We start from the raw sequence: 13,908 nt of genomic DNA, 5'->3' as shown, positions 1-13,908 counted from the left end.
CTGGCCATTCGACTGCGGGTGGAAAGCAGAAGAGAATGACAACCGAACCCCCAAGCGAGAACAGAAAGCCTTCCAGAATCTGGAAACAAACTGCGTGCCCCTATCAGAGACTATGTCTGAAGGAATACCGTGCAATTTGACAATGTGATCAATAAATGCCTGCACCAGCGTCTTAGCATTGGGCAAACCAGGAAAAGGGATGAAATGCACCATTTTGCTAAAACGGTCCACCACCACCAGAATCACAGTCTTCCCCGAGGAACGAGGCAGGTCCGTTATAAAGTCCATGGACAGATGTGTCCAAGGACTGGAAGGAATGGGTAAGGGAAGGAGAGGACCTGATGGCCGTGAATGAGGGACTTTGACACAAGCGCAAGTCTCGCAGGCTGCCACAAAACCCTCAACCGACTTACGAAGCGCAGGCCACCAGAATCTCAGAGCGATGAGATCCAGTGTGGCTCTTGCCCCCGGGTGCCCAGCAAGGACCGTATCGTGGTGTTCCTTAAAAATATTGTGTCTTAAAGCGAGAGGCACAAACAACCTCCCAGGAGGACAAAGATCAGGAGCCTCTGACTGGGCTGCCTGCACCTCTGCCTCCAATTCAGAAAAAAGAGCAGAGACCACCACACCTTCAGCCAAAATGGGACCCGGGTCTTCAAAATTCCCGCCTCCCGGAAAACAACGTGACAGGGCATCTGCCTTCACATTCTTAACTCCAGGGCGGAACGTGACAACAAAATTAAACCTAGAAAAGAACAAAGACCATCTGGCCTGTCTCGGGTTCAGACGCTTGGCTGACTCCAAGTAGGCCAGATTTTTATGGTCAGTAAATACGGTAATAGGGTGTCTGGCTCCCTCTAGCCAATGGTGCCATTCCTCAAAAGCCAACTTGATGGCCAACAATTCCCTATCTCCCACATCAGTAATTTCTCTCTGCGGAGGAGAGTTTTTTCGAGAAAAAGGCACACGGTCGCCATTTGGCAGGAGAGGAACCCTGAGACAAGACCGCACCCACACCCACCTCAGAAGCATCAACCTCAACTATGAAGGGTAAAGAAATATCAGGTTGCACCAAGATGGGAGCGGAAGCAAAACTCTCCTTGATATTAGAAAAAGCCTTACGCGCCTCTACTGACCAAGAAATAAATCTACCCCCTTTCTGGTCATATCAGTGAGTGGTTTAACAATAGAGGAATAATTCAAAATAAACTTCCTGTAATAATTGGCAAAGCCCAAAAAACGCATCAGCGCCTTCTGATTCTCAGGAAGCTCCCACTCAAGCACAGCGCGGACCTTCTCGGGGTCCATGCGAAAACCAGAAGCGGAGAGAAGAAACCCCAGAAATTGAATTTCTGGAACCGCAAACACACATTTTTCCAGTTTCGCATATAATTTATTCTCCCGCAGGATGAGCAAGACCTGACGTAAATGTTCCTTATGAGTTTTGAAATCAGGAGAAAAAATCAAAATGTCATCCAAATACACTAATACAAATTTTCCCATCAAATGATAAAAAATGCTGTTCACGAAATGCTGAAAAACGGCTGGGGCATTCATCAAACCAAAAGGCATAACCAAATTCTCAAAATGGCCCTCAGGGGTATTGAAGGCCGTCTTCCATTCGTCTCCTTCTCTGACCCTGACCAGGTTGTATGCCCCTCTTAGATCTAATTTGGAAAAGACTTTAGCCCCAACAACCTGGTTAAACAGGTCCGGGATCAGAGGAAGCGGATAAGGGTCACGAATAGTGATACTGTTCAGCTCCCTGAAATCCAGACAAGGTCTTAAAGAACCATCTTTTTTCTTAACAAAGAAAAAACCAGCGGCAACAGGTGACTTCGAGGGTCGTATGTGTCCTTTTCTCAGACTCTCAGAGATATAAGCACGCATAGCGATCCTCTCAGGTTGGGAAAGATTGTATAAACGAGATTTAGGCAGTTTGGCGCCTGGGATGAGATTAATAGGGCAATCGTACTCCCTGTGCGGGGGCAAATCCTGAACTCCACTCTCAGAGAAGACATCCGAAAATTCAGAGAGAAAAGATGGTACAGTCTTAGTAGCAACCTCAGAAACAGATGTCGTGAGGCAATTCTCTCTGCAAAAGTCACTCCAACCATTTATTTGCCTCGCTTGCCAATCAATGGTGGGGTTATGTTTAGTGAGCCAGGGTAGCCCCAACACTAGAGGAGTAGGCAAACCGCTAAGGACGAAACATGACACATCCTCAACATGAGCATCACTCACAATTAAACGGATATTGTGAACTATGCCCTTTAATGATTTCTGAGAAAGTGGAGCGGAATCAATAGCAAAAACAGGAATATCCTTTCCCAAAGTGCACACCTGGAAACCATGAGTTATTGCAAATTGATTATCAATGAGATTGACAGCTGCTCCACTATCCACAAAAATCTCACAAAAAATGTTCTTGCTCTCTAGCGCCAGGACAAAACGGGAACTACAAGCAAACGGAAAACCTTCAATTTCCGCCTCAACCCTGCCAATAGTAACAGACGGAACATTTTTAAAAGATTTTTTCCTGTTTGTTTCTTTATTACTCCCAGAAAACTGCCTGAATCTCCTACAGGGACAACCATTTGCCAAATGATTTATACCTCCACAACAAAAACAATCCCTCCCATGCAAGCTGAATCTTCTATTGTCAGAAGCAATCAACCCCAGCTGCATGGGCTCCTGCTCAGCAGGGGCTGACAGCGACCGAGACCCCTGCGCACAGAATGAGACCGCTGCACTGTCCTGGGACTGAGTATGACAGGAAGGGGACATCTCTCCTCTCTCTCTAAGACGCCTGTCAATACGAACGGCCTGAGACATAGCAGAGTCTAAAGAAATAGGCCTCTCATGAAAGGCAAATGCATCTTTCAATCCCTCTGAAAGACCATGGCAAAATTGACTTCGGAGTGCAGCATCATTCCAACCAGTATCAGCTGCCCATCTCCGAAATTCTGAGCAGTATATTTCTGCGGATTGTTTACCCTGGCACAATAGACGTAGTCTAGACTCAGCCAGAGCAATACGATCCCGATCATCATATATCTGACCCAGGGCTAAAAAGAATTCATCCACTGAACGGAGAGGCCGTGCCCCCTCCGGCAGCGAAAAGGCCCAAGACTGAGCGTTACCCCTGAGCAGCGATATAATGATCCCCACCCTCCGTTCCTCATCACCAGAGGAATGGGGAAGAAGGCGAAAATGGAGTTTGCAAGCCTCTCTAAAACGCACAAAATTCTCACTACCCCCGGAGAACGTATCCGGGAGCGAGATCTTAGGCTCAGAACAAACTCCATGAACGCAAGCTGAACCGGTCACTTGAAGCTGAGAAAAAGTCTTACGGAGATCAGCTACCTCCAATGAAAGACCCTGGAAGCGTTCAGCCAAAAGTGAAACCGGATCCATGCTTGAGACGGTTTTGGCGGCTTATAATGTCACGGACAGTGTACAGGAAACAAGACAAAGCAACATGCATATATGACTCACTGGATCCAAAGCTAAGGAACCAAAAGGGAGACCCCTGCACAAGACCTGAGACTTTCCCTGGCTGCTCAGCCTATGCAAAGATCCCAGAGGTGGATGGTTGCATATCCACGTACCTCGACTATATAACCCCTGAACACCCTACAATAGTGAGGGGACACGACCACCGGCTCCCTACACCAGACACGAAGGGAGTCAGGGTCACCTGGGATCCAGCAAACAGAAAATAACAGATAAATGTTCAGCACTTAACTTTGTAGCAGACTGGAAAACAAGATCAGCATCTACACACACTCCAGGAAGTAGTATAAGCCGCCTAGTAATGCATTATGGGGAGGAATTTAAAGGGAAGCAATCAGTCCAACTACATGACAGCTGAGAGAGGCTAACGAGATGAGGAACTGAACATCACAACAAAGAAAACTCAAGGAGGAGGTTCTGAAAGGCTTCTGTCAGAGCTTCTCAGCTGTCTGGTTGTGACATTTTGTTGTTGATTTACTTCTATGCTGTGGGTCGTTGTCCTGTTGCAACACCCATCTTCTGTTGAGCTTCAGCTGGTGGACAGATGGCCTTAAGTTCTCCTGAAAAATGTCTTGATAAACTTGGGAATTCATTTTTCCTTTGATGATAGCAATCCGTCCAGGCCCTGACGCAGCAAAGCAGCCCCAAACCATGATGCCCCCACTACCATGCTTCACAGTTGGGTTGAAGTTTTGATGTTGGTGTGCTGTGCCTCTTTTTCTCCACACATAGTGTTGTGTGTTTCTTTCAAACAACTCAACTTTGGTTTCATCTGTCCACAGAATATTTTGCCAGTATTGCTGTGGAACATCCAGGTGCTCTTGTGCAAACTGTAAACGTGCAGCAATGTTTTTTTTGGACAGCAGTGGCTTCCTCTGTTGTATCCTCCCATGAAATCCATTCTTGTTTAGTGTTTTACGTATCATAGATTCGCTAACAGGGATGTTAGCATATGCCAGAGACTTTTGTAAGTCTTTAGCTGACACTCTAGAATTCTTCTTCACCTCATTGAGCAGTCTGCGCTGTGCTCTTGCAGTCATCTTTACAGGACGGCCACTCCTAGGGAGAGTAGCAGCAGTGCTGAACTTTCTCCATTTATAGACAATTTGTCTTACTGTGGACTGATGAACAGCAAGGCTTTTGGAGATACTTTTATAAACCTTTCCAGGTTTATGCAAGTCAACAATACTTAATCGTAGGTCTTCTGAGAGCTCTTTTGTTTCGAGGCATCAGGCAATGATTCTTGTGAAAAGCAAACCCAGAACTGGTGTGTGTTTTTTATAGGGCAGGGCAGCTGTAACCAACACCTCCAATCTCATCTCATTGATTGGACTCCAGTTGGCTTACACCTCACTCCAATTAGCTCTTGGAGATGTCATTAGTCTAGGGATTCACATACTTTTTCCACCTGCACTTTGACTGTTTACATGGTGTGTTCAATAAAAACATGGTAATATTTAATTATGTGTGTGTTATTAGTTTAAGCAGACTGTGATTGTCTATTGTTGTGACTTAGATGAAGATCAAATCACAATGTATGACAAATTTGTGCAGAAATCCATATAATTCCAAAGGGTTCACATACCTTTTCTTGCAACTGTACATATTACAGAAGATGCTCAGGTTATACCAGTATTGTCCATTTCACTTTATACAAGACGATGTATAACTAACACTAGCTGTGCATATATATTTATATACCGAAAGATCATCTGGTTATACCAGTTTGGCCCATAACACTATATACCATACAAAATGTATAACTTACACCAGCTGTACTTATATCATTACATAAGAGATGCCCAGATTATACCAACATGGTCGATATCACTCTATACTAGATGTATAACTTATACAAGCTGTAGATATATATTGATATAGTAGAGAATGCCGATTGTACCTGTTCTCCTTGGTAATCTGGGATATCTCTGTTTTGTGGGTTCCCTGTTTTAATGTTTTATACTTCTGTTATGTTGTGATGTTTGTGTAAGGGCCTCATTGTGTTCTGCATGCCAATTATGTGCAGGCTCTACTTCCCCACATTACAGCCATATTAAGGTTTTTTCAGGCTCATAATTTCTCATTTATTGCTTGTTTTTCACATGTCTGGTTCAGAGGCTGTGCAGCGTTTCTGAAATGTGACAACGGTTTCTCATGTACTTTCACATTAGCATATTGATTGTCTATTACTATCACCTTCATGTACTTAACAGTTGGCTGCTCATTTGCGAGCATTGCGCAATATGAAGGTTGTGGGTTTTGCTGCTCTGGTAGCTTGTGTTTTGTTGATGTCATTGGACTGTGATACCTGAACTATCGGTCCTACATTACTTGGGCTCTATTGATGGTTGCATATCTTCTGCAGATCCACCCTATATTTTAGATGCACGGAACATTGGTGTTCCATTGGGCCATCAAGGGATTCTGCAGTGTGACGCACTGGCTGTCCCTACAGCTGAATTTTTCTGGTACAAGGAAGACAAAAGGTAAGGCTTCTGGCCCAGCCAGTGAAATAGGACCAGGTGGTCATGCTATTGTAGTAGCGGACTAGGGGGAGTCACTTAGATGGACAAGATAAAGGCACATGGGTGTAGGTTGACTGGGTGAATGCATATGGTAGTATGATTGCAGGGTTGAGAAACATGGTAGTAAGAAAGCAGTGCTGAGGCACCTGGGAGTAAATTGGCATATTGGGGGCACATGGTAGTATAAGGATAGGACGGAGGGACACAGTAGTAACATTTCGGGGAGTGAGGGGTTAGACACACGGTAGCAAAAGTGCATAGTGAAAGCTCACAGGACTAGGAGTGCAGGGCAAGGGTGGAAGGCAAGGTGGAAGCACACAAGAGAAATTCGGCAAGGTGGAAGCAGATATGACTGAGGGATGGGTGGAAGCACACAGGAGTAGAATGCAGAGTGGAAGTACACAGAAGTAGGATGCAGGGTAGAAGCAGACAAGAATAAAAGTACAGGGTAAAAGCAGACAGGAGTATGATGCAGTGTGGAAGTACATAGGAGTAGTATGCAGGATGGAAGCACGCATGAGTAGGAGAGCAAGGTGGAAGTACACAGAAGTAGCATGGAGGGTGGAAGCAGACAAGAATAAAAGTACAGGGTGAAAGCAGACATGAGTAGGATGCAGGGTGGAAGTACATAGGAGTAGTATGCAAGATGGAAGCAGGCATGAGTAGGGTAGAAGCACACAGCAATAGGATGCAGGGTGGAAGCAGACCTGGGTTGGATGCAGGGTGGAAGTACACTGAAGTAGGAGGGCAAGATAGATGCACATAGATGTAGGAGGTCAGGGTCTTATTGCTGAAACTTGACAGCATTGTTGTATTTTGCAGGCTGAGCGACTCCAGGAAAGGAGTGAAGGTGGAGAACAGAGAGACATTTTCTCGTGTAACATTCTTCAATGTTTCAGAACAAGACTATGGGAACTACACATGTGTGGCCATGAACCGGTTGGGACACAGCAATGCCAGCGTTATTCTGTTTGGTAAGTCTTGAGCTAGGCAAGGTCCACGATGAGCTGTGTAGCATCCTGGGGATTTCTGACATTTACAGATGTCTGCTCTAAACTCTGAATGTGATTCCAGAGACAGCAGACATATTGGATGATTTCTACCCCTGTGAAAGGAAGCCATTACCGATATGCAGCATTTTCCCGTTGTACCTGTTGAGGTCTTTGTCCACTACCGTACACCGCCGCTAACAGGCCCAGTGAAGTGGAGCTCGTGCTGGATAGATCCGGTCAGGGCTGAGTGAGCTGTAATTTGGGGGAAGGAGCTGAATAGATGAAAGAGGTTTTCAGGTGAAATCCCGTATAAAAGAGTAATTTATACCCAGGCTCAGACATGAGGGACCTTATCTCATGCTGGATATTAACAGCTCTTGCTGCTCTCCATTCCTCATATAATACACACATATAATGTATCTGGGCTTTTGTTTGTGGTTTATTGGAGCGATCTCTCTGGTGGCTGATAGCGGAACATGGTTATATTGAGGGTTCACAGTCTGGTGGACTTGTCCATCTTATCCCTGCCTTATAGGGCCTCCTGATCGTTATCCATAGAGAACAGATATGTGCATTCTGAATACACAGCAAGACTTTGAGTGTTAGACTTCGGTCATAAACACCATGGTGCTCTGGCCCTAATGTGCCCCCATTACTGAACTGGGGTGATTGCGGCAGATCTCCTATCAGCGCTTAGATGGGTTAATTCTCATACAGGTCCTTCTAAAAAAATTAGCATATTGTGATAAAGTTCATTATTTTCTGTAATGTACTGATAAACATTAGACTTTCATATATGTTAGATTCATTACACACCAACTGAAGTAGTTCAAGCCTTTTATTGTTTTAATATTGATGATTTTGGCATACAGCTCATGAAAACCCAAATTTCCTATCTAAAAAAATTAGCATATTTCATCCGACCAATAAAAGAAAAGTGTTTTTAATACAAAAAAAGTCAACCTTCAAATAATTATGTTCAGTTATGCACTCAATACTTGGTCGGGAATCCTTTTGCAGAAATGACTGCTTCAATGCGGCGTGGCAGGGAGGCAATCAGCCTGTGGCACTGCTGAGGTGTTATGGAGGCCCAGGATGCTTCGATAGCGGCCTTAAGCCCATCCAGAGTGTTGGGTCTTGCGTCTCTCAACTTTCTCTTCCCAATATCCCACAGATTCTCTATGGGGTTCAGGTCAGGAGAGTTGGCAGGCCAATTGAGCACAGTAATACCATGGTCAGTAAACCATTTACCAGTGGTTTTGGCACTGTGAGCAGGTGTCAGGTTGTGCTGTAAAATGAAATCTTCATCTCCTTAAAGCTTTTCAGCAGATGGAAGCATGAAGTGCTCCAAAATCTCCTGATAGCTAGCTGCATTGACCCTGCCCTTGATAAAACACAGTGGACCAACACCAGCAGCTGACATGGCACCCTAGACCATCACTGACTGTGGGTACTTGACACTGGACTTCAGGCATTTTGGCATTTCCCTCTCCCCAGTCTTCCTCCAGACTCTGGCACCTTGATTTCCGAATGACATGCAACAGTCCAGTGCTGCTTCTCTGTAGCCCAGGTCAGGCGCTTTTGCCGCTGTTTCTGGTTCAAAAGTGGCTTGACCTGGGGAATGCGGCACCTGTAGCCCATTTCCTGCACACGCCTGAACACGGTGGCTCTGGATGTTTCTACTCCAGACTCAGTCCACTGCTTCCGCAGGTCCCCCAAGGTCTGGAATCGGTCCTTCTCCACAATCTTCCTCAGGGTCCGGTCACCTCTTCTCGTTGTGCAGCGTTTTCTGCCACACTTTTTCCTTCCCACAGACTTCCCACTGAGGTGCCTTGATACAGCACTCTGGGAACAGCCTATTCTTTCCGAAATTTCTTTCTGTGTCTTACCCTCTTGCTTGAGGGTGTCAATGATGGCCTTCTGGACAGCAGTCAGGTCGGCAGTCTTACCCATGATTGCGGTTTTGAGTAATGAACCAGGCTGGGAGTTTTTAAAAGCCTCAGGAATCTTTTGCAGGTGTTTAGAGTTAATTAGTTGATTCAGATGATTAGGTTAATAGCTCGTTTAGAGAACCTTTTCATGATATGCTAATTTTTTTAGATAGGAATTTGGGGTTTTCATGAGCTGTATGCCAAAATCATCAATATTAAAACAATAAAAGGCTTGAACTACTTCAGTTGGTGTGTAATGAATCTAAAATATATGAAAGTCTAATGTTTATCAGTACATTACAGAAAATAATGAACTTTATCACAATATGCTAATTTTTTTAGAAGGACCTGTATTTACTTGGTGGGGTGTAGATTCCAAGATATCCATATAGTATTCTCCATGCATGTCCTGTATGTACATCATGTGTATACTGTGCGTATTTACAGATTTGTCTGTGTCCGGGTATTAGCGCCTCTGTTTTTTTTTCTCTTCCTTTTAGTTAGGGTTGAATTATCCAGATGATATCCATATAGGGTCCATCAGGGTCCGGGTCTCATTAATATATCAGCCATAGGTCCTATATTGTAGAGTCACTGGGTTATCGGGTGTGAAGGTGTACATGTGCTACACCTCAATAATTACTTGTAACTGCTCCCCATAATATCAGTAATGTGGCTACAGTTGCTGTTCTGGTACGTGTCGATTGCACCCCATGCTTATAGCGCACAAATCTCATGTCTTGTCCCCATCTTAAGTAAATGCATTTGTGCAGAGTCATTTAAATAGTAACCTCCACATTTGTCCTGCCGAGCATCGCTGCTTCCTGTCCTGGTGTTTCGTCATGAAGCTGAAGGAGACAAGGATTGTTGAGCACCATTGTGTTTAGTGTCTTACGTTGGTGAAGCCACTGACTGTTCACCCGTGAGCTGTGTGTCCGCAGTCCATTACAGAATCCCTTCATCCACACACTGGAATGGTCTGTGCAGCAGGTTTCCCCAGACACCTCACATAGTCATTGCTACGGAGTTCCTCAGTAGAAATAACCTGCTGCGGCTGTTTGATACTGTATTATGAAGTCAATATATTGTGGGTACTTGGAGTGTGAAGCAGAATGCGTCTTACCACAGTTTTTTGCTTTGCTTATTTTTCTTTGATTTTATAATGTGTTGTGTAAACACCTCCCCTTTTTATCCCCCCACCCCCACCCCACTCCCATCCCGTCCCGTATCTCCTACCATTTGTAGAAAAATTCCAGTCCACCAGCTCACCCTTGCTGCAAGGTCAGTACACGGTATCCCCCTGTCTTGTTTTATTCCCTGTGAATCCCCTGTTCCAGCACCAAGTGTCCATTTTACCACTTACCCATAAGTCTTCTGTTCACGTCTTGACCTTTGTGTGTCCTTTTTTGTGATTTTAGAAGATGGTAACTAATAGTTTTCTGCTGGTAGTTTCCTACTCCTTGTGTGTATGTGTCCTCAGGTCCTGGATTGCTGTTCTCTTGTGTTTGTGGCACTCAGATGGGTCATAGATGACCTGTTCATGTGTCACCTCACATTTAACTCTTGTGCTTCCTCTTCAGGGATGATGACTGCTTTTTTTCTTCATCATTGCTGCCTTTCTCATGATGTCTTCTACTCCTATCTGCTCATATTCACGTTCTGTCCCCTCTCTTATAACCTTTTTGTTTGCTCGTTCTCCAGTCTCAGGAATAACAGATTAAGGGATTATGTTGTATAATATTTTTCACGACCGGTGTCAGGACTTTCTCATTGGTTCCTGACTGTTCAGTATCTTTTTCCTGTAGTCATCTGCTTTCCATATCATCTAATATAGAAGTGAGAGTAGATGGAGTGACCCATAGGAGACATGAATGAGGGCAGGAGTATCACAGTGGTTTTAGCTCATGGCATGTGGGCAGTGGTCGGCACCTCTTCTTGTCGATTGTGACCTCCTGCCGTGAGCAGTTTATTTGGTACAGGAACCCGGAGACATTGAGGGGACTGAGAAAGATTTTCTAAATGTGAGTTTTCAGCTGTTTTTTTGGGTATTTCTGTTTCCCTAATAAACAATGTTTTTGATTTTTAGAAGAGACCACAGCTGCCTTGACCCCCCCTAAAGGTTAGTATTATATATCGCTACCATGCCCACCCTAGCTTCCTGCCTAGCTGCTCACTTGCCTCTAGCATAGCTGACCTGCTTCTAATCCCTGTAACAAAACAAATCTTCCATCCAACACTGCTGGTTATTACTATAAGTGAAGTCTTGGGGTACTTCAAAGATGAGTAGGACCCAGGAGTCATGGTGTCTTCAGTGTCTCTGTATTAACATTTTGTGCTTTTATAAATACTATTTGCTGAACATCCATACGTAGTTGTCTACCAGTCCTGCGTTATGTAGACTCACATCCTTTAACTCACTGGATATATCACATTGGTACCCTCAGCCTATGAACCTTGGCAGTATTCGGCTCACACTGTGCTCGCTTTGCGCATGTGTCCTCTTGCATGACTGGTTGCTCCTTGATGGCCTCCTATGATACATCTCAGAGAATGCATGGCGTCTGATCTGTTTTGTTTCTGTTCATATATATCCATGAATGCATTGAGATACAGACCGTCTTACCTCTTCTATTCGATAATTATTTGCTAGTACAATGCCCTTTTGTATTCTTATCAGCAGACCCATGCACATGTACGTTCACACACTTGCACAATGCAGGTACATTGACAAATGCCGGTGTATCCAAAATGAGTAAATATACAGTCATGCACATAATTTTTACAGTCACATTAGTTGTAAATATAAATTACAGAAAAAAAACATTTTTCAACAGGAGGGCAGGACATTTTCTCCTCTGTCCAGGCTTTCCACTCTCTGGTGTGCTCTCTGGTCTCCCTACCTCAAGTTTTTCACCCTCTGGTCTAATATACAGACTTCTTCCCCTCTTATCTCCTTTGCACATACTTTTCACTCTCTGGTCTCCTCTGCTCAGACATCACACTCTCCTGTCTCCTCTTTTCACACTTCTCTGCTAGACTTCTTACTCCCTGGTCTCTTCTGATCAGTCTTTTCACTCTCCTCTGCTTAGACTATTCGCCCTCTGTTTTTCTCTGCTCAGGTTTTCACTTTCTGGTTTACTCTTTTCAGGTTTTTTACTTTCTGATCTCTTCTGCTCAGTCTTCTCACTCTTCGGTGTTCTCTACACAGACCTTTCACCATCTGGTCTCCTCTGCTTAGACTATTCACCCTCTGTTTTTCTCTGTTCAGGTTTTCACTTTCTGGTTACTCTGTTCAGGCTTTTCACTCCATGATCTCTTCTGTTTAGGCCCCTTGCAGACGAGCGTGTCTGGATGCGTTGCGGGTGCATTCAGTGAAAACTGTGAGATTTCGCAAGCAAGTCCAAGTTTGTTTGCGATGGCGTTCAGTTGTTCAATCTTTATTGTGCAGGGGCAACGCGATTTAATGCGTTTTGCACGCACGTGAAAAAAAATAAAAATTATGTTTACAAACAACATCTCTTAGCAACCATCCATGAAAAACGCATCGCATCCACACTTGCTTGTGGATGTGATTTTCTTGCAGCTCCATTCACTTCTATGTGGCCATAAAAATCGCAGAATATAGAACATGCTGTGATTTTCACGCAATGCACAAGTGATGCGTGAAAACCAAAGCACATGTACACAGCCCCATTAAAATGAATGGGTCCGGATTCCGTGCGGGCGCAGTGTGTTCACATCACGCATTGTACCTGCTTGGAATACTCGCTCGTGTGAAAGGGGCCTTAGACTTTTCAATCTAATCTCCTCTGCTTACTCTCTGGTCTCCTTACTCTGCACAGACTGCTTACACTCTGATCTCTGCTTAGGCTTTTCAGTCTCTCATTTCTTCTGCTCAAGCTTTTCACTGCTTCAAATAATGTATCTAGATTCAGACCACCTTACCTTTTTACTTTATAATTTAGTACAACGCCCAGCTGTGTGATTGTAAAAAGACCCATACACATGCACACTCACACATTTGCACAGTGCCTCCCCTGACTGCTAAGCAGATATTACTCATTAATAAATACTTTTGTATCCAGAGCGAGTGAATATACAGTCATACACGCCACTTTCACTGCAGTCCCTTCCAATTTGAATGTAAATTACACAAAAAGTTGCTTTCATGCAAGAGAACAGAAAATCCTCTCTTCTTAGGCTCTTTACTCTTCCTTGTTCTCTGGTCTCCTGTGCTCAGACTTTTTACTCTCTGTTATCCTCTTTTCAGTAGGACATACATCCTATGATTGTAAATCCCAGTGATGTAAAGTACTCTTCTGTGAGAGTTTGCATTTTAGCTAATAGGAAGCAGCAGTAAAAAAATAAAATAAAAAGATGCTCTCTCCTGGATGTTTCCTGACATCTATAGAGGAACATGTGTGATTACCAAGCTCCAGGACCGGCTAGCTAAAATCTGTTTATACGGATGCCAAAAGAAAGTAAAAAGCTCCCAAATCCTCCACCACCACCCCAGTAGCACTATCAGCCAATACATTGGACTTACACCTGACAAACCACATATCATTGACTTCCAACGTGGTGCTGATGCCACTGCCACACGCCTTTTTACCTTGAGCACAGAGCAGTGCCCGAATGCTTTGCTCGAATATCTTCCAGGTATGTCATTGGATTTCCCCCATCTTTTCATAGACCTCCATTTTGAAAATGTGTGCCCCGTACAACATTCCACTGCATCCACGACTCTCTTATCTGATCTGCACTTGATGCCTTCCCTTTGCAACCCTGGCACAATCACATCTAACGCAAAGACTCTTCACAGTGCTTCCTAACCACCACTACCAGGCTATCCCCAGACTTATACCGCTCTTTCGATTGACTAATGTTTCCTTGCATTACTAATTTTGAGGTTTACTGTATTTATGTGATGTTAATTTGATCTCT

The 13,908-nt window shown here is 44.2% G+C and overlaps 1 protein-coding gene across 5 annotated transcripts in view; it reads left to right on the top strand.

Moving 5' to 3' along the window:
• Positions 1 to 13,908, top strand: part of LOC122928662 (protein CEPU-1-like) — a 744,346-nt gene that overhangs the window by 718,818 nt on the left and 11,620 nt on the right. For 3 of the 5 annotated variants that reach the window (XR_006387916.1, XM_044281726.1, XM_044281729.1), the window contains exons 6-9: positions 5,882 to 6,002; positions 6,864 to 7,015; positions 10,210 to 10,245; positions 11,051 to 11,083. Coding sequence is in view for 4 of the 5 variants with exons in the window: in XM_044281726.1 (XP_044137661.1) it covers positions 5,882 to 6,002; positions 6,864 to 7,015; positions 10,210 to 10,245; positions 11,051 to 11,083 (342 nt within the window). In the remaining variant the exon portion in view is untranslated. The remainder of the gene's footprint in view (positions 1 to 5,881; positions 6,003 to 6,863; positions 7,016 to 10,209; positions 10,246 to 11,050; positions 11,084 to 13,908) is intronic. The other 2 variants (XM_044281727.1, XM_044281728.1) reach the window with 2 other exon arrangements.

The sequence above is a fragment of the Bufo gargarizans genome, chromosome 2 (genome assembly GCF_014858855.1).
Source record: "Bufo gargarizans isolate SCDJY-AF-19 chromosome 2, ASM1485885v1, whole genome shotgun sequence".
NCBI classification, from domain to species: domain Eukaryota; kingdom Metazoa; phylum Chordata; class Amphibia; order Anura; family Bufonidae; genus Bufo; species Bufo gargarizans.
This window is presented reverse-complemented; position numbering and strand designations above follow the sequence as displayed.